The sequence below is a fragment of the Python bivittatus genome, unplaced genomic scaffold (genome assembly GCF_059951505.1).
Source record: "Python bivittatus isolate LINGU-HERP-01145 unplaced genomic scaffold, Pbiv_v1 ctg000080_np1212, whole genome shotgun sequence".
NCBI lineage: Eukaryota > Metazoa > Chordata > Lepidosauria > Squamata > Pythonidae > Python > Python bivittatus.
In genome coordinates this window covers 81,604,139-81,630,833 of record NW_028277035.1, presented here as the reverse complement: position 1 = coordinate 81,630,833, position 26,695 = coordinate 81,604,139, and the positions used below count along the sequence as shown (strand labels likewise).

General features: G+C 38.0%; 1 protein-coding gene across 1 annotated transcript in view; it reads right to left on the bottom strand.

Annotated features, from left to right (window-relative positions):
- CADPS (calcium dependent secretion activator) overlaps positions 1 to 26,695 on the bottom strand; it is a 402,311-nt gene that overhangs the window by 219,286 nt on the left and 156,330 nt on the right. Inside the window, exons 5-6 of the mRNA XM_088134415.1 lie at positions 20,777 to 21,013; positions 17,686 to 17,807 (exon numbers count right to left, since the gene is read on the bottom strand). Of these exons, the coding sequence (XP_087990541.1) occupies positions 17,686 to 17,807; positions 20,777 to 21,013 (359 nt within the window). The remainder of the gene's footprint in view (positions 1 to 17,685; positions 17,808 to 20,776; positions 21,014 to 26,695) is intronic.

The following is a 26,695-nucleotide window of genomic DNA, read 5'->3' as shown; positions in this document are numbered from 1 at the left end:
ATCCTCTAAGTAATTTTATTTATTTATTTATTTGAATTTATTAGCCACCCAACTCCAATGGACTCATTCATGAAGGTGTTAAATAATACTGGGCTTAACTTAGAGCCCTGGTGGATCCCACTGGATATGTACCTCCAGGATGATGCAGACTCATTTATCATTATTCTTCGGATACAGTTGCTGAACTAGTTGCAAATCCACCAGACTATGCTATCAACTAGTCTGTATTCATCCATTCTGTCCAAACATTTATCATAAAAGACTTTGTTAAATGGTTTATTAAGATCAAGAAACAATATACCCACAGTACCCCCTTGACCTAAAGAAAGAGGTAAGATTAATAAGACATGATTTGTTCTTAATATACTAACATTGGCTCCTGGAAATAGCAGTATATTTTTCTGAAAACATGCTACTTGACCATCTATTCTAGGAACTTGCCCAGTATATATGGGCAAGTTCTACTCTTCCTTTTTTTTAAAAAAAAAATGGCACTGTTTACTCTTCCATGGTCTTTCAGCACATCACCATTTTTTAAGGAGTTTTCAAATAATACATTCTATTGTTCTATGATAATTTCTGCCAGCTCCTTCCAACTTTAGGATGTAATCTGTGTGGACCTGGAGATTAATAAATAATAGTAAGGAGTGTCCTTAATATACCTTTATCAATCCATTCCTGCCCTTTCTTGTATTGTGTTAGGAAAGCCTCTCTCCCTATTCTGAAACAAGTCTGGAAGAAAGAAGGCTGCCTTCTCCTTATTTGCCACTATTACTTGACCCTGTTTCCAGTGCAACAGACCATCAACCTCTTGTCTCTTCTTCATCTGCTCATTCTAATTAAATTTTGCATTTCTTGCCAGCTTCATTTCATTCTGATCTCTAGATTTCCTGACTGTAATCCTACAATTTTGAACTCCCAGTTGTACACCTACACCTGCTTAGTTATCAGTCCCTGCTGTTTCTGGTTCTATAAAACTATTTTTTGTTTTCAGCTTGTTAGTGATCAGGCTCACTATTCACAAGTCCCTTGAAGCTTCCCTCATTTTTCCTTCTCATGGGTATTGTTTTAGCTCATGATCTCAATATCTTATGTCTAAGTATCTCCTCTCTTTGAGTAGTTTAGGATTTCAAGTGATGGTACACTGTCCCCTTTTGCCTGTGTTCATTAAACTCTATGTTCCTGAACTTCAGGGTATGTGACTGACAGCTCTTAGCTTTTTTCCTCCTAGTTATTTTGAACTCTATCATGACTTGCTCACAAAAGTGCCTGACTATCTTCCTTTCAACAACCAGTTTTACTTCCTTGGTCAGGAGGACTACAACAGACCTTTTAGGAGTTTTCTAGCAGATATTGGTAGATGAAATCTCCCATTACAACTACAGCCTAGTCTCCTGAGAACCTGATGAACTGATCTTAAAGGGTACGGTTAACATGCTTTGTTTCTGTGTGAGAGTTCCTTTCAGACACATAGTCCCAAATTGACTAGAATTCTATGCTGCCCAAGGAAACATCTGGAACCAGGTACAGATAAAAATGAAGTAACATGATCTGAACCAGAAATTATTTTCACTACCGCATTTGCCCCTTCTAGAAACTCTTTAAAGGCAATCAACGAAACATACACACACACACACACACACACATCTGGATGTGAAAAGGGCATAAGTCATATTTTGCAATATTCTAGTCACTTTTTTCCTAAGCTGTGGATATTCTAAACTATTTGAGCTGTAAAATGGAGGAACACATAAGATCCCAATTTAGAACTTTCTTTGTAGAATAGTTGAAATTGAATTTATCAGATCATAGCAGACTCTCTTTTTTTAGCTTTGGAGAGAACACAAGGTACTTTTCATTATGGTTCTGATGGATTTTCAATAATCTTCACAGCTCATTTAATTTTGTTTCTTGAAGTTTCAAGCTGTGTTACCACTTTTTTTTTTCAGTAAATGGCACATTTGTTCTTGTGAAGGTAGGCTGTTCTCTCCTGTTCCTGACTTAATGAAACATACATAGAGCTCAATAAATTGTGAGAAAATAGCCTTCACACTGCCATTTAGAATAAAAAGACAAAGCTAGATCAGAATGCAAGAAACATTGTCAAGTTATTTTGCATGTTGTCTGCTGCTTTCTCCATGTTCAGAACATATCACAGAGGAACTCTTCTGCATGATTGGCAGCCCATTTGTAAGACTCAATGAACAATGGTTGGACCAAAAGAATCAGACTCAACTGTGCTATACATGAAAATGAAATTCAAACTTTATGAACAAAAATAATTCCTGGCTAATAACAGCAGCGGAGCACCTGAAATTAAGATACTCCATGGAATGTGGTCTGAACTCTGCAAGTAAGATTGGCCCAGGAGTTGGAAGACATGCTTCTCTTTCCAGCATTATTGCCTTTCAACATCTCTACTTAAACATTTTACTTTACTTTTGGCTTCAGACTATCTTGTCACTCAGCTCTGTTTGGAGTAAGTCTCTTTGAACTCAGATCTATGAGAAAGAGTTTTGAGATCTGGTTGCATATGTCAAGAGCAGCCTTAATCTCCATAACACAATGTGCTTTTAACCTTTTCTCATTCCTATGACTAATCCTAGTGTAAGTACATAGGCTATGCTTAGTCCTTTTTGTGACATGCATAGACACAGGGCATTATGAGTATAGGTGACTACAGTTCCTGGAGGGCAAGAAAGGACATTTTTGTCTTTGTCTCACCTTCAGCCCACCATGAATATAAACCCTACCTGTGTTTTCCTCTGTGAGTTGAACATAATCTTTTTCTAGTCTATGTATTTTATTTTTCTCTAGAAACCCCCCTGGAAGTTTTTGTCAAGGAAGTCTGCTGCAGGTCTTTCTTAGTGGCTTGGTAGTAATAATGTGTACCAATGAAACAGAATATATGTAGCTCAGGGTTGAACTGTAGAGTCCTTGAGCTCCATTATCAAAGTAACAACCCAACCTCCCACAAGAGGAGCTGTGTAAGAATGTCATTCAGACAAGCATGAAAGCACTGCAGCAACCCAGAACAGCAGAAGAAGGAAACAGACCACCTATACAACATCTTCCAACAAAATGGATACCCATCCAACTTTATCAAAAAGTGCTGACGACTCAACCGATTACAGCACAACCAACACAAGCTATGAAAAGGATAACACTGCCATACATCAGAAACATCTCAGAAACAACCAACAGACTATTACAATCACTGTAGCTCACAAACCAACTAAAGCCTCCAAAACATCTTAAGTAAACCAAAAGACCCAGTAGCCCAAGAAGAAAAATCAGGAGTCATCTACAACATATAGTGTAAAGACTATAATAGCCGCTATGTAGGACAGACAGGCAGAAGACTAGCACAGTGCATCCATGAACACCAACTAGCAGTCAGAAGACATGATAAAAACTCCTTAATCTCACAACATGTGGACAGACTCAACCATAGTTTCAACTGGGAAACTGTCAGCATCTTAGACCAAGCTAAATCAAAAATGCGAGGGAATTCCTGGAAGCTTGGTATTTAGACAAGTCTTCCATCAACAGGCACGTAGAGATAAACAACATTTACACACTATTCAAAAGAGTCAATAAAAAGGAAACAAAAAGACCAGAACACCTCCTTGCCAGCAATCAACACCCAGATAAGTAGGGATTAACACTAGACAATCAAGCAGTAAACAATACCCTAATCAAGGAACTACCAACTCAGACAAACAATCAAGCAGTAAACAACAGTCTAATCTAGGAACTACCAAGGAAAAAACAACATCCGCTCCAACACTGGCAAGGCAAGCTACTGTATATAAACAGAGAATAAACCCCATTCCATTCTAGCACTGAAGGTGTTACCTAGTTGGGTAATGAAATGTCTGCAAGAAAATAACCAAGCTCCGAGAACCCCAAGGACTCCACAGTAATAACATGTGTTTAACAGGAAGAATGTCCCCAGTTCAAAACACAGCTGAAACCTGCCTTTTTTTTTTTTTTTTGTAATTACTGTTTTTCTTTCCTTGATTTTTTTGTTAAAAATTCATCCTGAGAGTGGAATTCTTCTAATTCAAGTGACTGAAAAAAGGATGAAATGATGCATTGGAGGACTGGGGGAAAGTATGTAGCACAGGCATCAGCAAAAGATAAGATTTTTGACAATATTGAAAATGTTATAATTATTACTGTGCATTTTTATACACAGTTAATGATACTTAATTGTACCCCATTTCCCATTAAAAAGCACATATTTTAAGTATTATTACATATATTATTTTTTATCATGTTAAAAATTACAAACCAACTTAGTTATTCATAATTCCAAATGCAAATGGACAAGTCACTCAAAACTAATGATTTTTGGCGCATAGACTTTTGGTTTAATTGCAGAGTTTCCAGTCAATAGCTAACACTAAAACATTTGCCTATTTAATTTTCCGTTCCACAAGTATTATTTTGGACATTATTTATACCATCTCTAATTATTTGTGTACTGTGAATATGTTACATAAGACCCATAATTTAGCAGAAGTATTTAGTACCAGATTGCAGTCAGATTGTAACAGCTGAAGTGCTGCATTTAGTAGAAAAATAATTCAGTAACTTTTGCATAGTTTGAGACCTACCGGACATTGATTGGTTGGCCCTGAACTGAAAGTTCTACTTGGTGTAATTTTTAGAAGTATGTTTAGATGTCTCAGATATTCTTGCTTCTTTTCTTTGTTTTCCAGGCCTTCCAGAGCATGGAGTTTATTCTCTGCTGGCCATTGCAAACCCTGATTAGCAATCATAGCAATGAAAGGGCTTGAGAAAGGGTGTTCTTTTCCCAAACAATAGCCCAAAACTTGCTTATGTCATCTATCCAATGAGGTTTACCAAACTCAATAGCATTCTATTCAAGGAAGAGGTGGCTTTCTATGAACAAGTATTTAGACTGCTTGAACTCTTGCCCTGTTTCATGGTGCAAACTATTTTGAAAACTAGTTGTTGTGGGGACAAAACAAGAGAATGGTGGTAAACAGGATCCAGGGAAGTGTGGAGCCCATTAAATGGTTATGCTATATAACCATTGCACTCTCCCCTGTCTTTTTTTGCATTTTTAAATGTAGCTTTTAATTGTTTTTTAATTGACTTTAATAGTGGAAGGCAATAATTGCTGTTGTGTTTTAACTGTGTGTGCTGCCCAGAGCCACACACAGGTGAGATGGGTGGTCATATAAATTGAATGAATGAATGAATGAATGAATAAAAATAAACATTCTTACACAAATGCAATCAATCCCATCATTAAGACAACAGAGAGAACCAGTAGAGAGCACAATGATTATGGAAAACTATATATCTAACTATATATCTCTATAAATACCCACAACAGGGTCACATCATCCTGGGCACAGAGAGAACTGGTCCTGTCTGTGCTCCTGCCCTCTGAAGATGCCGGTCACAGATGCTGGCGAAACGTTAGGAAACAAAACTTCCAGAACATGGCCACACAGCCCGGAAGACCCACACCAGCCATTATATATCTAGCCATTTTCAATTGATAGTGAGGGTGAAGACAGGAAATATCAAAAGAAACATTATGACAGAGGCATAGTCAGCCCATTGTATATTTGTCCCACTCTTGTATTTGTAAGACAAGACTTCAAGTTTTTTTAAAAAATAAAAATTTGGGAAAAATTGCATACAATTATTTAACACTTTAATAAAATCACTTGAGAAGAATTCCTCCCATGTAGAATGCGCAGGCATTGCACAGACAATGTAGTTAATAGAGAAATGTGAATAAAGCAAAACAGATTCAAATCACTGATTTGATTCAGATTTGTGATTCAGTTTATTTTGGTCTTTCAGTTTAATTTGGAAAAGTGATCCATTTTATTTGGATAATGGAATCACTGAACCAATTCAATTTGCACTTCTAAACTGATTTGGGGAAAAAAACCCTGTTTCTTTGCACATTCCAATTTGATTCAGGAAAGGAATACAATGTGAAGTTGTTACTAAATCACCAAATTGAGTCTTAATTATATGTAGTAATTAAGTCCTATTTGGCAGACTTTCCCAACTAGAGCAAATCTCCACATCAGTGGATTTTAATTCACTATGGCCATTACAGAAAATTCTAGGAACTGAAGTCCACAGATATGAAAAAGTGTTCAGGTTGAGGAAAGCTATATAGAGTATGTATGTTGGAAGGTAGTATGTATGTATTTATTTATTGAATTTTTAAGGCTGCTGGATTCCAAAAAGACTCTAGTAGTATTTCAGCCTGAATCAATCCACTACAGCATGAAGGCTTGAAGGTTATAGACAGTAAGCTACCATACTGGCCCATTATGGGTTGGTAGATACTGTTTGAACTCCTGCCCTATTTCATTGTGCATATACACACACAGACACAGACACAGACACAGACACACAATACATAATCTAGCCAGGCAAAGAAGGTATATCAATTGATACACTTTTTATGAGATTGTAGGAACCAAAGTTGCAGAAATTAAGAAGGTAATACAGATAGTTCTCATTTAGTGACTACAACTAGGACTGGCAACTGGGTCATTAAGTGAAGCAGGAGGAGGCTTCATGGGGGCTCTCCTGAGGGTTGTGAGGGGAGAGCAAATGGCTCAAGCCTCTATTATATGTGGGAAGGAAGGAAGGAAGGAAGGAAGGAAGGAAGGAAGGAAGGAAGGAAGGAAGGAAGGAAGGAAGGAAGGAAGGAAGGGAGGGAGGGAGGAAGGGAGGAAGGGAGGAAGGGAGGAAGGGAGGAAGGGAGGAACGGAGGAAGGAAGGAAGGAAGGAAGGAAGGAAGGAAGGAAGGAAGGAAGGAAGGAAGGAAGGAAGGAAGGAAGGATTTCTGACAGCTTCCCACTAGCAAAGTCAATGGGGAAGCCTGCAGCAAATCGTAAGTCGCTCACACTCCCACTGCTTTTTTGCTCCTGGTCATTCTATTTCTCTGTTTAGGTAAGGAGATATCTCTGAAATGATGACCCAACAGATCACAGGTTGTCTAGTAACTGGTTAAAAGTTAGAGCAAGTAGATGAATATAGATTCATAGAATGTAGATGAAGTAGATGAACCTTGGTAGAATATTTACTAAAGATGAGGAAATAGATCAAGAAATCTCAAGACATACAAATGCTAGTAGAAAGGCAGGGGTAGTTCATGGGCTGTTGTCAGGAATGAAAGTTTGTTGAAAGAAGAAAAAATTGCTGTGTAGAAGAGCAGGTTTATGCCCACTTTGTTGTATGAAAGTAAAATTTGAGTACAGGTAGTCCTCACTTAATGACTGCCCTTTTTTAGCAACCTTTTGAAGTTACAAGGGTGCTGAAAAAATAACTTTATGACCAGTCCTCACACAACCATTGCAGTGTCCCCAAGGTCATGTGGTTGAGATTTGGGTACTTCGCAACCAGTGGACGTTAACTATTGTTACAGTGTCCTGCAGTCATGTGATCGCCATCTGTGCACTTCGCAACTGGCTTACAACAAGCAGAGTCAATGGAGAAGCTGGCAGTAAAATCGCAAGTTGTGGTCATGTGTTGTCTCACTTAACAACCTCATCGCTTAGTGACAGAGTTACCGGTCCCAGTTGTGGTTGTTAAGTGAGGACTACCTGTATGTCAAAAGAAACAGAGAAGTATGAAGAGGGAATGGGTTATTTAAGAAGCATGCCAGATAAAACAAGAAAGGATAGAATTGAGAATGGTGTCAGGCCCAGCCCAACAACAACGATGAGACAGTCCAGTCGAGTACAGTTCCTTTATTTGCTTATACCTTATAGACAGAATCTTGCCAGACTAAACCTACACTACAGCAACTAGTGGATATACCTTGGGAGATTCTAGGGAGTGGCTATCCTGAACCTCTTTCTCTTCTCACGCTCCCCCTGCGGACTGTGTTGTCTCTTGTCTCCTTTCTCCTCCTGGAATGCACCCCCTCTTTCCTGATAGCCTCGATCTCCCACATCACTCTCCTCCTCATAGATACATTCCCTCACAAATGGGTACTGAATGAATGCAGACTGGGAGACCAGTAAGAAGGAGTAGCCTGAGGTGGTTTGGTCATATGAAGATAACAAACAAGGACTGAATCACAGAATAAACATATGAAGGAAGATTGAATGAATTGGAAGGAAGGCGAAGACTGGGAAAATCATGATTGGAATGAGATCCTCAGATGGAAACAGGTAAGAATATTAAATAGCAAAAAAGAGTGTACAAAGTGGTATCTGGGCATGGTAGAAGCAAATAAATTTTATAAAGATAGAAAGGAAGAGGTGTAATGAATGATATTGGTGTAAACTGGATTTCACTGTATTTCCTTTTCTTTTTCTTACATCATACCCTAATTTATTTGGCGTACTATTTCTTATTTCTTGTCTATATTTTATATAATATTAGCACACACACACACATTCATCATGCTGTTCCTTTTCAGGCCAACTTCATAATATAACTATAGTAAAACCTTGGTTTAATTTTTCGTTTGGCATTTATTCTCACTAACTGGACTACTGGAATGTCTATTAAATTGAGATTTGTCACTTAAATTGATTTTGTTGATGGATTAAATTGGTTACATTGGTGGTTTTTATTCCTTTATATTTTGTTTTTGTAATTTTTAGTTCTTGTTTTTCACCTACAGTCTGTCAGGATTGGGGTGGGTTATAAATCTTATTAAATAAATAAATAGATAAATAAAGATTTTACACAAATGACACCTTCTAGTCAATTATGTAATTATGCAAGTGAGGTACTTTTGGATTTAATGGGCATTAAAATTTACAGATACCCCCTTCCCCAAATAGTCCATTAAACTGAGGTCTTATTGTAAAAGTATATTTTTTAGCAAATAATGATATTAAATTAACAAGGAAAAAGAAACAGCTGGAGTTCTTTTCAGAGTCACAGGGCTTATATTTTGTTCTGAATATAGTATTATTTTTTTTCTTGCTGACATCTCAGCCTGCTCCCCAAAATCCATTTTCACTGAACGGCCTGGAAATAAGAATGGAGAACAGATTTACTGTATGAAAAGTGTTTGTAACAGGAATGAAGGAGAAGAAAAATGTCCTATAATTTTGCACCGTGTATTTTGATAGCATCTGCTTTGTACAATGCCTATTTCTCTGTACTATTAAAAGTCTTTTATTTGCTGAAGCATCCACAGACCATATGTTATCAACAAATGTTATTATCCAAATGCAAACAGTAATTTCCATTAGGTTTTCCTTATGAGAACAACATTAGCTACAAAGGGAATAAACCAAATGAGAGTAAACACACATAGCAAACCTTTGACAACAATGTGGTGATTATAAATTCATACTTAATAACACTGTGAAATACTCACTTCATTACAGTAATGACAATTTAGCAATGAGATTTAGGGCAAGCTTAGTCTGAGGATGATGTAATTAGTTGTCATAGTGATATTCAGTATCAGGACATACTGTAATTCAGGGCCACCAAATTACTATTTACATTCATGTTAAGTGTACAGCTTCCATGCACAAGATTTAACTTTACCATTTAATAAAAAAATAACCCCAGAAAAAACCTAGAGAGTTAAGTTCTGTCTAGAGAAAGATATATAATATGATTGTCTACCTTCTTATAAAACAAAATTATAAGGTTTTCTTTCCAAGTTCCCTTTTGTCAACAGATTGTTGGAGTGCTCTTCATATATGATTTGCTAAAAGACTGCACTAAATCAGTCTTAGAAATGGGTTCATGGATTTTATGAAAAGAATAGTTTTTTTTCTGGGAATTACTTTAAAATACAAAGTATTTATGGTTAATCTCTTTCCATACTCTCCCAGGTTCTAGTATTTATAATGACCAATATTCAATCTGCACTAAGAAATATATGATTATGCAGCTTCCCAAACTTTGGACAAAAGGATTGGGATCTACTGGTTTCCTTTATGATTTGACTAACAGATATTAAGAAAATCTCAATAACCTTACTTTATTCTTTTAGAGGTGATTGTGTAGCCCAGTGTTTCTCAACCCTGGGAACTTTAAGATATGTGGACTTCAACTCCCAGAATTCCCCACCCAGCATGGCTGGCTGGGGAATTTTGGGAGTTGAAGTCCATACATCTTAACGTTCCCAAGGTTGAGAAACACTGGTGTAGCCCTTTAAATCATGGATTAGGATAAGTGTTCCCTTTCAAATGTGTTGGAATACAACTTCCATTTGGACTACAGTTTCCAGTATCTTTGACTATTGGCCTTGTTGGCTGAGTCTTATATCACTGGAGTCCAGCATCTGTAAGGCCACAGTTCCCTAATTGCTGCTCTAAACAATAGGAGAGAGCAGCACTAGGAGAAAGAAAGGAGATCTTGGAGATCTTGCCTTCTCCATCAATTTTTGTGTACCAGATGGATCAGCAGTGGAAACAGGGCAGTTTTTTCCCACTGAAAATTACAGCAACTGTACGCAGCACCCACATTTCTGCCTTTCAGCACCTGAGTTCTCCTTTTCAGTTAAGTGAAATGTAGCCTAATGAGGCACCAACATCTTCTATAGTAAGGAAGAGCCTAGAAAGAGCAGAAGCAAGAGGGAGATCTTCTGCTAGGAAAAGCAGACTCAGACCTGTAAGCATCAGCCCTGGTGGTGGACTAGGTCAGGAAACAAGGCTTCCAGGAATGCCGCTTTATTGTTACAAGGTATAGAAACAGGATCTTGTAAGCTTGTCTGAGTTTGTCCCCATTTATACCAAACAGAATCAAGACGGGGTTATTTAGAATTTCTTCCTCATGCTCTGCACCTTCCTAAGACTGAGTTTTCATTTTTCCTTCCTTGACAGATTTCTCCATCAATGTTTTCTCTATGTTCCTTTGCAATAAGCTGCATAACTTTTCTCTGTTATTTTAAATAAACTCAATGACTGTTTTTAATTGAATTCGTGGGCCATTTTATCATTGTGTTGTGCTTGGCATTAAAGCTTGTTTGCCTATTTAGGTGGCCTTTAATTGATTGGATGCTGTTCGTGCATTTTACTGATGTGCTACCCATTGTGTTTTTAATTGGTTTCTTTTGCATATCAGTTTTTCATATTAATCTTTATTTTGTTATTGTTAGTGGCTTTGATCATCATTTTTATTCTACCATGGAAGGAAAGGAAATGATACTGGCTTTTATTACGGTGATCATATTTTCTTGGAAAAAATAAAGGACAGACTTGAAAGGGGGGCAAATCTGAAAGAGGTTCATAAGAATAAAAAACATTGTTTATGTTTATAACTTTGCTTTACAAAGGAAAATTCAAGAGCAAAATTAAGAAAAACTTTACAAAAATGCATATTCTAATAAAAATATCTAAAGTCAAACAGTATAGGTAAACTTATTTTAAAAAGACAATTCATTTTCCATATTTTTCACATGAATGTGAAAGACTGTGCATTACGTGGTACCATTTGTACAGTAAAAGTTAAATGACCAAACTAAAGGACAAACGTGGGTTTTTGAAAAACAAATAAATCTGAAAGACAGATTTATGAAATAAAGGGCTATCCTTTATAATAAAGGACATATGGTCATTGTAGCCTTTATAGAACTCATTTCCAGCCCCACTGAATGACACTGAATAGTTAGTGTACCCAGTGCCAACCAGAGTGACACACTCAAAAAGGAAATGAATTGCCAAGGGGTCCTTACTGCGTGCCATGTTGCTTTTCAGCTACTAGATGGCACTAATAAGCTTTCGATGTTGTTCTGCGTTCCTCCCAGTGTTTGAAATGAACCCATCCCTAAACTAGCTATAGTCTTTTCTAAATTTCTTTATGATTGGGGTTGCTACAGGAATGTTCTATGCAGCACTGACATTAGAACAACATTGATCATTTAAAATCTATTGGGAGTTTCAAGAAAATAAAATGCCTATAGTTCAGTGTCATTAACTTGTTTTACTATACTTCTGAATTCAGGCTTAATGCTTGTTTATTACATTTGAAAGGGACAGACCTTAAAACAGAATGGTCATGCTGATTTGATTTGAAAAATGGTTATGATTCATTGTACTGTATGGCCTTCACCTTCACAAAAATAAACTAAAATAACTCTATTTTGATGCTTGCTCCAATCAACTCATCCATCCAGGTCTATCTGATATGGGCTGCTAAAATCCAGATGACCAATCAACAGTAGCCAAGAATGTTCAGACCTGGTTTATGGGATTGTGTAAGGAGTGCCTTACAGATAAATAGGCAAGGCAGGCTAAATAAAAAGTATGCATCAACATTGTTCTATAAATAGGCATGCTATATCTCAGCTGCAAATCTCCAGATGACCACTAGATGGCAGCAAAGGATTACTATATTCTGTGTCTTTTTGCTGCCTCCTAGTGGTCCTACCAAATCTGGTAGCCCTACCTGCCTCCCCATTCATGTAAAGTGAGACTGTGTTTTCATGCTTGCATTCCTTTATCCATGCCAAGCAATTTCTTGTCCCTTTTGAAATAAATGGGTCACATCATGAGCAAAAAATATGTGTGCACTGAAGGACGCTATATAGTCATAATCTATGCGTATGATTACTGGGCCTATTAGAAAGAAAAGGTAATGTTCAAAATGACCCTGATGTTTTTCTCAAGCTAAGGTTTTCAACACAAATAAGCGGTTTGAAACCCAACAGCGTTGAAGCACTTTTAAATTCCATTTCAGATTCATCAGGCAGATAAAGAAATACCATCTAGGTCATAAGCTTTCCTTTTTTAACAAAGAAAGCTTAATCCTGCACAGTGGATCACTCGGGTTTTATATCTTTCTTTCCAGTCGTGTATTGATGATGTGGTCTTTATATTAAATCACTGCTGCATATTCAGCAGTGGCATTGATATTTTAACAAAAAATCTTATAAATGAGAAAAGATCGCAGATCAAAGCAAATAAGTACATGTAAATTAAGTACGTAAGAATGAACAACCAGATAAATGTCATTTATTTTGTTACTCCTGAAGACTAAAATACATCATTCATTCCTCACAAAATAAATTCTCTACTTTTCAGTTAAACTTTAGGTCTGCCTTTTTCTTTACTTTTCGGGATTTTGATCACATTTTTCATATGAATCAAAAGTGTGACACGGCTAAAAAAAAAGGGGGGGCTCATACAATTTTTGATTGAATTATAGAATCCTGTTTTCCAGGTTAAAAAATAATATGTTTGTGTCATTCTGAACTCTCAGAAATCACACTACTGGGTCCATGTCTGAATATTGCAATTTAAGAAGGATCCAGACAAATCGATCTGGGAGGCTTAAGGGAGGACAAGAAAGATAGTAACAGTATTAAAAAAAAAAAACAAGACTTGGAGGAAAGTTGGTTAGCATGCAGAAAGGAAGCATGATCACATTCTTCAAATACTTGGTAAATCATTGGATAGAAGAGGACAAATACAGGGGCTTTGGGAATGGAGCACCACATACCCCAAATAAAATAATGAGAATGATAATGATAACAATAATGATGAAGATCTTACTGATATACTTTTTCTCTGTTGCACCAGGGAGCAGGGTAAAATCTAGTGAGTTTAAGTTACACAAAGATAGGTTTTAGTGGAAAATTAGGAGGAAGGAGAAAATTACAGATAGTAAGAACAGTCTGGCAACTGAACAGCAAAGTTTGGCAACTGAACAGCAAAGCAAATTTCAATGGGGATTTTCAAGCAAAGGCTACTAGGCATAGAGACATTGACTAGGAATGTTCTACCTCTGCATTTCCTGCATCAAGTTTAGGGCAGGAAAGGGTAGCATAGAAGTATGCTGTCCAACTCAGTTACTTTTGTGCAATAGGACAATGGGCTGAAAGCAAACTCCTGCCCCTACCTTTCCTTTAGGGTCAACTACCTCTGGAAATCCAGTCCTGCTTTTCTTGAACTCCAGGGCAAGAAAGCAAGGCTAAGATTGTGATAAGTTTAGAAATGAAGGACAAAACAGAAGAAGGCATTTGAATAATGGATATTCACTATGAAGAAGAAGAGAGCTTGGTTATATGGTTTGGGGTGATGAGTCCTGGTGCGGATCTTTTCACCTATTCCAAGAACAAGATGGTAAGTAAGCTTGTTATCAGCCTTGCAGGACAATTCTATGCAAACAGCTTGCCAGGTACAAATATAAAAGCACAGCCAGTCCCTGTCCAGTTGCCAAGAAGTGCATTACACAGCAGCTCACTCTGCCTCTGAAGATGCCAGCCACAATGCCAGTGAAACGTCAGGACACCAGAAAACTAGACCACGGCCGTACAGCCTGAAAGGTCATCGCTGCTTGATTGATGCTGGCTGTGAAAGTCTATACCAGTATATTAATTTCAGAGTGCTTGAAGGATTTTTGATCCATGAAAAGGGATTGCGTTAGAGTTTGCACAATTAAATGGTCTGGAATATTTAAAAGAGGTGGATTTTACCTTATACACTGTACAAAATGTGTTTATTTTCAATTGTCACTTTCCTTTCCCCTTCCTCTAGCATATATTCTTTCTCTTTCACATGCTATAAAGGAATATATCCAGTGGAACAAGTTATTAGTAACTGAAACTGTGGGAAGACTCTAAACCGAAGTAAAGAAATAATCTACATAATAAACAAAAGCTAATTGGATTTTTTTTTTTTTGCTTTTAAGCACAAACCAAAAATAAGCCAAATAATAAGAGAGCACCACCTGAAGCTGAAGCAGTGTTTACCACTGTAGATACAGTTTTTCCCTAAGCCCAAATCAAGAACTACAGTATATCCAGATAAATCATGGGACCTAATAGGGCTTTAGCAGTGTTTCAAAATCAAAACTCTGTGTTATGAATTACTGTTTATTTCCAATCAAAAAGAAATCTCTATTTTCTCTCTGGCAGGTATGAATGCCACACTAATCAACTATACCGATCTCCCATTGAAGCTTCTAGCCCCAAACTGCCGTTCTGAACCTGTCTGTTGCTCACGAAGGATTGGAGAGACCTTCTGAGGAATTGGGGAGACTCCACTCTCATGCCTTTTCTCTCTGCAGAATCCCATATGTTTTATGACACTTTGAATTCCCAGGCAGATGGAGCACTTAAACAGAGATTGCATGGCAGGAGAAGGTGGACCCAGATGTATGGTAATCCTAGATTGTATTAGATGGCATATTCACCACACTCTGAAGTGAATTTGGGAAACCAGGGCTTGCAATAAATCACAAAGAAAAATTATAACAACCTCCTGAACCTCCTGAATATTTAATAAATAAAAAGCGACCAGAGACATAGCAGTGAGACACAACGTGCCAGATTAGGGATGGACAAAATTGCCATAATAGATTTCACTCCATTTTTCATGATTATAAATTGAAGTTTGGTCCAGCTTGTATGGAACTGAATGAAAATCTATATGAATTATCCTATGCATATCTCTTTGTATATACCATTGTGTATGCATTTTTTGTAATATACACATTTTACAACCATTTTCTCCTATTCTATCATCTGTTTGTCTATTATTTTTCAGCAATATATACTTTATGTATATATTTTTAACTGGAAGACTACATAACAGATTTTTTAAGAGTCTAAATATTAAAGGATAATTGCTTTTCATTTCATGTGGAAGATTGAATTAGCAAGTTCACCTTAAAATGTGATCCAACTGAATCTCTCTTCTTCTATTTCCCATAACAAAACCAGATAAATTTAACTGATTCAGGAACATAGGACAATTTTATCTGAAATCTGAAAATCTGCAGCAGGTCTGAATTGTAAAATTCAGTTAAAGCAAAATGTCTTTATACAACATACACTTACTGAATCTATTACACTGGCATATTTGAACATTTTCTATTTAAACAATTAGCTAAAATGCTGCCAAGAATGCAGATGACTTAATTTTACATTTAAAACTGAATGAGGAATGTTGTAGTACAATAATATAGCATGCTCACTGAATGTCAGCATAAGAACAACAAATATTTCCTGTTGCAAGACATATAATTATTGATTTTTTTTTCCAGAAGGGACTTTAAAGGGATAGAGTCTTAATGGTCAACTATATTTCTCATGTTTTCACATTTCAGTGGGGCAGCATACACTAGGAGCAGCGCTACTAACTCCTGTCTAGACAGACTATTGATGGACAGCAGAAATGATAACTGGGATTTATCTTAAGATTCCAAGATTATTCTTCACTCCACTAAGTTAATGGGTGGGGGTGAAGATCAGCAGAATATGATACTGAAATAGAAAGAAGTGACCGGGTTAGAAACAATACTTATTGTGTTTATGACAAACTGGATTGGCTGGAAGATTTAGGCTGGATAAGAGTAGTTATCTGGAGACCAAAATAGTTATAGCAAGATGGATATGGGCATTTTGTTAAGCCATACAGTAGCATGTTTTGGTGTGGTATAATATTCTGAATGAACCCACTCACTGAGGTTTATAAATCCTGCTTTATGGCTTAATGAACTGTATGAGGCTGGTTTATAAATGTGGTTGATAGCTTATCATGTTTTGTGAATCAGCCACTGTGATTTATTCAGCAATATATAAGTAAAATAAACTAGGCTTAGCAGTGATGTGTGAACCCAGCTCAATCACTCTGCTTTCTTTCATAATGAAAAGTTGGCATTTGTGACTTGTACATTCAGAATTCAGAATGTGTAGGATATATCTTCACCATGAAAGACAAAATTCATTGTATAAATATTTCTTCCGCCACTCACCTTAGACAAAAGATATATTTTTTAAAATATCTGATTTCAGTGATCTTGATCTCATGCCTTCTTTGTTGTCAGAACTAGCAAGTGACACGTCAATTTTTGTTTCCCGTGAGATTAATGGTTGTTTTTAATAAAAGGGACATAATTAATTATCTAATCCAAGTGGGTTAGATATCACGGTGGTTGCTTAATTGATATGCTAAGAGAAAACCAAATAAATTTCATTATGGTTTACTGCAGGGTATGAACCCAGCCAAGGGGACTGCTCTTTACTCATTCCGACATATTTCCGCAAACCAAGATATGCCCCATGTATAGAAAATGTAACCTGAAACAAAGTTCTGGGATGATGGTAAGAGAAGGAACCACATGAATCTATAATTAGAAACATTTAGGTCATCCTGCAAACAGCTGTTTTACAGAACAGATTATTAAACCAGCAGAATTTCAACTTTCTACCAGTTTTCATTACAGCAAAACAATTCAACACTTATTTAATTTTAAATATATCTAATGTCAACAAATATATCTAACTTCAACAAGACTAAAGAATGTGCTCTGTGCCTTTGCTGACTCAAGGCTTAGAAGTTGCTAATTCCCAAATGAATGATGATCCCATACAGAGAGCTACATTACTTATGTTGAGACAAACAACAATAAGCAATGAATATTCCGACTACTTATGGGTTTTGTGTGTGCATGTGTGTGTGTGTGTGCCTTCGAATCAGTGTTGACTCCTGCAACTGCCTGGACAAGTCCCTGCAGTTTTCTTGGCAAGATTTTGGAAGTGGTTTGCACTTGCCTCCTTCTTCCCAGGGCTGAGAGAGAGTGATTGGCCCAAGGTCACTCAGCTGGCATTGTGCCTAAGGTGGGACTAGAACTCACAGTCCACCAGTTTCTAGCCTGGTGCCTTAACCACAACACCCAACTGGTTCTCACTTATGGCATATCTGGAGTAAAAGAAGAAATGCGATGGAGATGAAAATGGACACTTACGTTGGTTTAGATGCCTCTGCCTGATCAGTCTGTAGTTTTTCTCCTCCTTCTACTTCCATAGTGCAATATACAATTCGGTTGGGTGCTAAGGATTTGAGACCCTGAACTTCCATGATGACAACCTAGAGAAGAATAAGTGAGAGGGAGGGAGAGAGAGAGAAAGGCTCTTGGAGGATGTTCTTTATTCAGGAATCAATTCCAGAAGTAAGCACAAGTTATAAGGCTTTGAGGAAAGCATCTGAAACTCTACCATGTTGGAGTACAGGGGGAAAACTGGGGTAAACTGGAAGGCTGTGGGATTTGTTGTTATTGTTTGAAATTAGAATCCTCACATCAACCAAAAACACTGGGAACAGCAATGTGCAACAGCTTCCCTTTTAAGAGCCTGTTAGGCTCCTTATCCCACCGGACTTTTAAGCATTGTAATGAATTTAATGAATTTTAATATTTTACTTAAAAAGCAAGAATAGATGAAAGCTGACGTCCAGCCTTATCTTTGACTCTGACCTCCATGTGGACCCTGTATATTTTCTTAGAAAGTACAAAAGAAGGCTAACTTCAACCTAGTGCTTTGTTGGAAAGTGGGCTCGCCTGGGGGAAAAAGTATTTATTTATTTATGCAATTTCTATAGCCATCCAGAGTCACTTGGATTGAGATGGGAGGCTATAGAAATTGCATAAATAAAATAAAATAAATAATATAAAAAGGACTAAGTAAAGCAGAGGCAGAAGGGAACATCCAACAGGAGGTGGCACCCTCTAACTGGCACTTCCAAAAGTTGTCCTCATATTGTAAAGTAACAGAAAGAGAAAATGATTAATTAAGGGGGGAATAATTATAGCAACTGAATTTAATTTAATCTAAAGATAATGCTGATTCAACGAAATCACATCAATATTTTTTCCTGTTCTGTTCACTTTTTTATCCTGATTCCTTTTTGGAGTATGGCCATGTGGCATGATCCTGTAAAGAGCCACAGAGATGATCTTGGGGAAACTATGCAGCAGTGGTTACAAATACATGTACAGAAACATGCTTTAAGCCTGAGAAACAAAGAAAACATTAGGAAGAAATTCAGACTGGCTCTGCCTTCCCTTCCTGGGGTATAAGAAGGAGGGAAGGGAAAAGGGATTTAGGCTTTCCAGATTCTGTTACTCTAGCCTACATCAGTACAGTAGAGATCCAGTCAAACTTGTGAAGTCTATTTTCTGGTCTGGCCACCTCCAAAGGCTAACAGATCCTCAAAAGTCAAAGTGGACCTTAGCCCAGAATTGATTCTACACCCCCTTTATTGATTTGATTTGGTATTTCAATAAGCCTGTTGTTACGAGAATGCTAGATACAGTTTACATCCTTAGCACCAGAAACTGTGAACTATAGTCCCAGAAAGAGATAGAATGACTTGCCAGTCCTCAACCTTGCTAGATGAGGGAGAGTCAAAGTTTCCCATTACCTGTGCTTTAATTAAACTGAGCAATAGTGGAGAAAGTAGGGGAAACTGAAAACTCAGCAAGGGCCCTGGCCCACTTCCTCCTTTAAAAGAAGGCTTTCCATTCTGTCCTGCTCAGTCTGTATGGAAGCCTAGGTTTGACTTCTCCAGGCACATGCTTCTCCCATCTTTTGAACATACTGCAGCTGTTTGATCCTTTATCCATCACTACTACCACCAGTGACTTTCTTTTGTGCTGCTTGGGGCACAGTGAAAGATTAAGGAAAGGGGTCCTGGGTGTTCTCCCCTGCTATAACTCCTCACAATGTAGCCCAAGTATGGCACCTGCTTTGCATCCAGAAGATCCTAGCTTCAGTCCCCAGCATCTCTACAAAGGCATGAAAAAAACATGGATGGAAAGCAAGGAAAGACTCCTGAAACCCAGGAGTCGGTGTCAAGAATATTGGATTGGATGGTATTGTAGTTTCCCCAAACATAAATATAAAGGCAAATGCCCTCTGGGGGGCAGTATCCATGAGAGCTTTCCAAGAAAGAGGAGCTGAAAGCTAGTGTGAGTCATGTAAGTTTGAGTCAGTTCTCTCTTGCATGGAAAATCTCTCTTATTGTCTCTTGCGTAGAAAAGTTCTTCTAATGCTCACCGAGTACATGGAGAACAGGTGCAATGGCAGGAGAGGGTGGAGAAGCATTTGTCTTTTTTAGGCACAGAAGTATTTAGTGTGATCACAAACTTTATTAAAGGTAAATACTTACAGGAGTAAACATGCAATTCTTCCTGGGACAGACACCAGGTATGTATCCAATGTTCTGCCATGGCACATCCATGCCAAAGGGCAGATTTGCAAAGCTTTTATACCTAACACACTGAATATTAATCATGGGTGCAAAACGAGCTGTCAATTAAGAATGTGAGAAACTAACTTATCAGCCTATGAAATGCCTTTCTTGTGAACTCCTCAGTATTTCTACACCTGGCATTACCCCCATATATATTCCAGGCCATGCTATGCATCTACTATTTTTTATACTAAAAATCCATGCAGTGGTTAAATACAGGTAGCCTTCACTGAATGACTGTTTGTTTAGCAACCTTTCAAAGTTACTATGGTGCTAAAACAAGTGACTTATGACCAGTGCCCGAAGTTACTACTGTCACAGCACCCCTGCAGTCATATGATTGCAATCCAGGCACTTGGTAACCAGCTCGCATTTATGATGGTTGCAGTGTCCCAAGGTCATGTGATTGCCATTTGCAACCTTCCCAGCCAGCTTTCAGCAAGCAAAACCAATGGGGAACTGTGTGATTCTTTTAACAATCGCCACAAAAAAGGTCGAAAAATTGGGTCTGGGCACATGATGATTCACTTAATGTTTGTATCGCTTAGCAACCTAAATTCCAGTCTCAACAGTGGTCATTAAGTGAGGCCTACCTGTACGGTGTTAGCTTGGTTCGGAGTATACAGATGAATCAAGGATACGTTAGTTGTCTGTATTCCTTACATCCCAAAAGAAAATAGAAGCTGCTAAAAAAGTTGTGCTTCAGTTTTAAGCTCTGATTGCCTAAGACATCAATCACTGGGCTGCTTTAAAATTACATTCATATTAACCACATATCTATGTATCTGATGAAAACTAGATGTTACCTCGAGGGAGAAGGATAGCACAACATCTGATTTGGAGAGCTGGTTTTCGTTTTCTTCTCCCATGTCAATGATGGACGTGTTGTGGCTGCGTTTTAGCTTTTGTAACTTGAACTCGGATCCCCCTTTGGACACTGGCATGCTTTCCAGATTTGCCATGAGTAAATTGACTGATGACTTCAATTCTTCAATGTACATGTTTTCCATTTCTTTGGACACAAATTTAGGAAATTTGCGCTCCTGCGATTGAAAGTAAAAAAAAAAAAAGAGTATATGATTGACGGGATTGCATATATTTACACATACTCAACTCAACTTACCAACAGGTATTAAACCTAAAATGCAATAGCAAAATTATGTCAAAAGCCAATTCTTCCAGTCATTGCATAAAGAAAGCTTTTAAGTTAAGATCTTTGAATGCTAATGGGCATTTTATAAGATAGTTCTAAGCATCTGGCCAGAGCAGGGGCTGCCACAAGATGGATGGCAGCTGTGTTGATGTGATTGAAGTCCACATCAGGGTTTTTTATGTGTGTTGTGAGGCACCATCAACCACACTATCATGGCTACCATCTTGACTTTTTATCATACCATGTAGACATGCCTGAATCAGAAGGTAGAACGCCACGGTACCAATATGGACTTCAAGCTATGCATTAGGGATATTACTGCAGAAGAGCTCCTGATGTGAAAAGATCTGTGCTGATGGCTACAGACATTACTGGGAAAATATTTCAGGATCACCTCCTGCTTACTGCTTTGGGCTTTCAAAACCTATGGTTTGTAGCTAGAGTCTACCAACTCTTTCTGCTGCATGTGTAGATGAGGCCATAGGGAGCTTACACATGTTTTTAGGCAGGAAGTTTTAAAGTATAGGTGCCTGACACCCCACCCCCCCAAGTCTTACTCTATACTTCATAGGTTCAACTTTAGTAAATAGGGGCAAGTGGAGTAAACTGCATGCAGTGATTTCAAGGCATGGAGGAATAGAGGGAAGCAGGTTATAGATGTGACCAGAACTTCAAAGGACCCAAAAGCAAATTAAAATCCTTAGTAAATGGACCAATACTGGTCCATACATGGGGATGGGGTGGAGGGCACTTTTGTATGAAAGAAAACTAGCAGTTTAAAATATTACTGAATAATAGTAAAAAAAAAAGAAGAAGAATTGGACAAAAATAGTAATAGTTTGTTGTGACGAAGCTCTTAATTCAAAGAAACAACAAAAGCCTGACTGTACTATATATACCACTCGGATAGATTCTATATATCCCTTCCTGTAACACCACTGAACTGAACGTTAGGATCTGGATAGCTCCTGAAACTAATGCGTCGTATATAGTTATTTAAAGAGCAAGAGTCCATAAGTTCAATTCCAGCAAAGGGTCTAAACCCATGGAATAAGATCTGGCTATCCATGTCTGAAGTTACCCAATAATGATAAAACTGGTCATGTACTGTTTCCTGGTGATCGCTGAAAACAAAAGGTTTAGGCATTTACTTGAAGATGTGTGGACTTCATCTCCCAGAATTCCTCACCCAGAAGTCCACGTATCTTCAAGCTGCCAACTCAGGTTGAGAAACACTGCCCTAAAGAATAAGCCAAAAGAGTTGTGGGAGCTGGCCTGATTCCTGATGTTTGCATAAAGCAGCTGCTGCATGTATATGTAAGTTTGAATCCGACTCCCCCTTGCATGAAAAATCTCTTTTATTGTCTCTTGCATAGAAAAGTTCTTCTAATGCCTACCAGGTACATGGAAAACAGGTGGCAGGAGAGGGTGAAGAAGTATTTGCCGTTTTTAGGCACAGAAGCATTCAGCTTTGTTTTGCAGTGTTCCGGGGAGAGTTTGAATATTTAAGTAGCAGCGGAATGAAGACGGATCTTAATATTGAATCTGCCCTTAAGACTTCTGTCTGACATGAGTGTTACAAGATGATGAACACAAGGACCAAAGCAGTCAAGTCATGGCCAAAAAGAAAACAAGCAAGAACATCAAATGACCATAGAGTGTGAAGCTGAAATCCTGGACATCACATACTGTACATGTATATGATGCTGCATCAGGGAACAGGAGAGTTTCTTTATATCTTTTAGTCCTAAAAACCCAACTGTGCAATAAAAGCTTTTTTGTGTAATAATTTTCACAAAGAGCTATAAAACGTCAAGGGATCATAAAAAGCCTGATTTCAACTCCCCTATCAAGAAATCAGTTGGATAGTTTCTGAGCACTATCTGTCCCCTTCCCATAATCAGCTGCTTGAGAGAAAGTATTCAAAAAGATTATTGTTGGGGAATAATGTGTGCTGCACCTCACTTTGCTGCAGGCATAGCTTCTTTCAGTATCTTCCACCATCTGGCTCTTGAAAGAATGTAGCCCTTGAGAGAAGAAGGATGACCATTCCTGCTTGGGCACAAACTATTTTAAAGAAGAGCTTTCACGCATCTTTCTCTGTGGCTATAATGGTATGTGGGAAAGACCTTGGGAGAATGGGCCAAGAAATGCTGCCTAGGGAATGATTAGATAAGAGAAAGCATGGCCCATAGCTAGATAGTGGGAAGGGCAAGAGGCTCAGAAGAGACTCTCCCTAGTTTCTTGGGCTGTAAAGGAGACAGCAGGAGAATTGTAGTTTCAGACTTGCAAGATTCTGTTAATGTAGCTTTACAATAAAGTAGAATTAGCTCATCTGGTCTTGTTTCCTGTCTGGTCTACCTAGTAAGGCTGATATCAGTTTTGCCCTTCTCACTATCTAGTTGCCGGCTATGCTGTCTCTTATCTGATAGTTCCCTAGGCAGCGTTTCTTGGCCCATTCTCCCAAGGTCTTTCTCACATACCATTGGAGTGGTCAATCTCTTAGCCCAAGAGTTTAAGAATCCTTAACTGAAATCAATCACACCAGTAATTCTACTCACTCTTACTCAATAAAACTTTGCTGTTTTATGTCTTATTTTACACCCTGTCTAGTTTTCAACATGAGGGATAAAAACTCTTTATACTGATCAATCTTTAACTTATGGAATCATGCCTGGGACCAGAAAATTAAATGCTTCCTCCAAGCAAAATTTTGTTTTAATGAATGGGTAGTACATAGCCCAAATCTTTCCACTGGGGCACTTTGAGAAATAGTTAAGTTGTGACAGGAAGGCTGTGGAACAGATTCCTCATTAAAAGGTTATTTAGAAAATGAGGAATTGTCCATCCATGCAACGCTTTTAATGATTGATGTAAATTCATGATCTAATGCATAATATGCAAGACAAGAAGTGTGTGCTCATGGAAGAAAACATTTACTTCTTCTTAGGCACAAAGTTTCTTACAATAAATATACAGTACCAGATCCAGGTTAGATGGTCACTAAATGGCACCAACAGGTACAGAAACTCTAACTCTTTGCTACCCACCAGCATTCATCTGGCCTTTTGCCATCCAGACATAATAGTCTGCTTATAGGATCATATTATTTACGTATTTTTTTTACAGCTTGCCTTATCTGTAGGGGTCTTACCCAAGCAATATCAAGCCTGACTATATGAACTCTTATTATTAAGAAGTAATTCAATTTGAAGGCCTCTATTTTTCTTAGTACCTTATTTGGAACTTACTGTTGAAAAGAATCCATTTATTATAAATGCGTAAAATAATTTTCTCTCATATCAGCATCCCTCACCAATTTTTTAATTATTAATTAATTAATTAATACATCACATTTATATAGCTGTCCATCTCACAAAGCGAGGGGCAAAATGGGGGATGCTGCTTTATGTTCCTTAAGGAAAGTGGAGATACAAATATAATGCCTAGATCCAGCATTTCTCAACATTGGTGACTTCATGTAGACTTCAGACCACAGACTTCAACTTCCCAAATTCCCTAGCCAGCATGTAACACAATTCCATGCATTAGAGGTTACTAAAGAGGCAGTTTCAGCCATGTAAATTCTGGCAGATGGCAGCTTGCTGTAGTGAAAAGAGGGAATGGCCTTGAGGGACAGGAGGAAGAGCTGCTACCAAGACAATCGTCAGACAAAAGAAACCTGAGTTAATGCTGGCTGGGGAATTCTGGAAGTTGAAGTCCACATATCTTAAAGCTGCCAAGGTTGAGAAACACAGGTCTAGATCAAAAGAAGTCATCATTCCTCCCTCTTCTGCATTAGTCAGATTGCACCCAGTAGAGTACATCCAGTTCTGGGCACTGCTTTTTAAGAAGGGCAATGGCAAGATGGAATATGCTCAGAGGAGAGGTACCAAAATGATATGGGTCTGGAAGGAAAAATGTATGAGGAACAATGAGAGGCTTTAGGTACATTTAGCCAGGAGAAGGGAAAATCATGGGGAGAAATGAAACAAAGGGTTTAAATTACAAAGAAATAGATTTGGGTTAGATATCAGGAAGGAACTGTTCAACAGTGGAACAGACTTCCTACTGGTGGACTCTCTTTTGCTGGAGGGTGTAGAGAGAGGCTGTGTGGCCACATGTCAGGGATGTTATTAGTATAGATTCCTGTATCAGGCAGGGAGCTGGACAAGATTATCTCCAAGTCCCTTCCAACCCTTATAACTCTATGCAAAAGTCCCTTCCAACCCCTATAACTTTGTATTTGATTCTTCATAATACTTTCTAAGAACACAGAATTTTCTATATGGGATTATCACATATTTCCACTTTTCAGAAGATGTCCATTTTGGGAGATATCCTGAATGTTCAAATAATAGAACTTGCTTTTAGTCCTTACAATGATTATATTATCTAGGAAGAAGCAAATTCTGCCTTTCTCCATCATAGTTTCTTTTGAATGCATGTCTTCAATATTCAAAAGGCTGTAAGACTTCATCTTAAATCTGTGCTATCCCAAAAGTAATGAAATGTTGATCACATCCAACATTTCATATGTACAAGAATTTAGGAAGAATAAATGGAATAGTAGTGACACATTGCACACGTACTTCTGAACCTGCACACAGCAGGGATTGAGCCAATCACTTGCCACACCCACATTCCATATTCCATGCATGGAAAACTAACTTCTCTTTAAAAGTGTTAGAAACTCATTTCCTTATGGACTGTCATTATTCTACATTCAAAGCTCTAGCAAGAAGGTATGTGGCTGCTTCCAGTCCTTGTAAAAGCTTCCATGGAGTTCTATCATCTAGTATAAGAAAAGGAGATGTGCATTTTTTAATGTTTTGCATACTTTTTTTCAGGGATTTGGGAAAATGCTGAATACAATGCTCACAACTGTGTAACACAATTCCATGCATTAGAGGTTACTAAAGAGGCAGTTACAGCCATGTAAATTCTGGCACATGGCAGCTTGCTGTAGTGGGAAGAGGGAATGGCCTTGAGAGATAGGAGGAAGAGCTGCTACCAAGACAATGGTCAGATAAAAGAAACCTGCATCTAGGGCAGAAATGTAACCTGAGAAAACATCTCAGACAAGACCCTCCCTAGTTCTCATGAAGATAAAGGGGGAAGTGCATTCAGACTTGCAAGATTCTGTTACTGTAGCTTTATAAGTAGTATAGGCCTGCATGACTTTGATTTCCTAGTATGGTCTACCTTGAAGGGCTGACACTCATGGGTTCTTGAATGGAGATAGAACTTGAAAGTGACAGATTGGACAAAGTGATAAATTGTGGCAAATGCTTGATTGTTTGCCAGAGATGTTATCTGCCTTAGGCACTGTGCCCAATGCATAGTTTCTGGTTTTTCCTCTCACTCTGCAAGCTATAGAGAGTACTGTTACTGGAATGATGAGGGATAGACAGGATATCAGTGTTTGTACTGATTACCAGCATAGAAAGAAGATATCTAATTAGTGTTGAACTAATTGATGTGTGTGTGTGTGTGTAGGGGGTGGGTGGAACAGGCTGAATGTTGGTGTTCAAGGACCAGGGCCCTACAACCAAAATTGCCTGGAACAGGA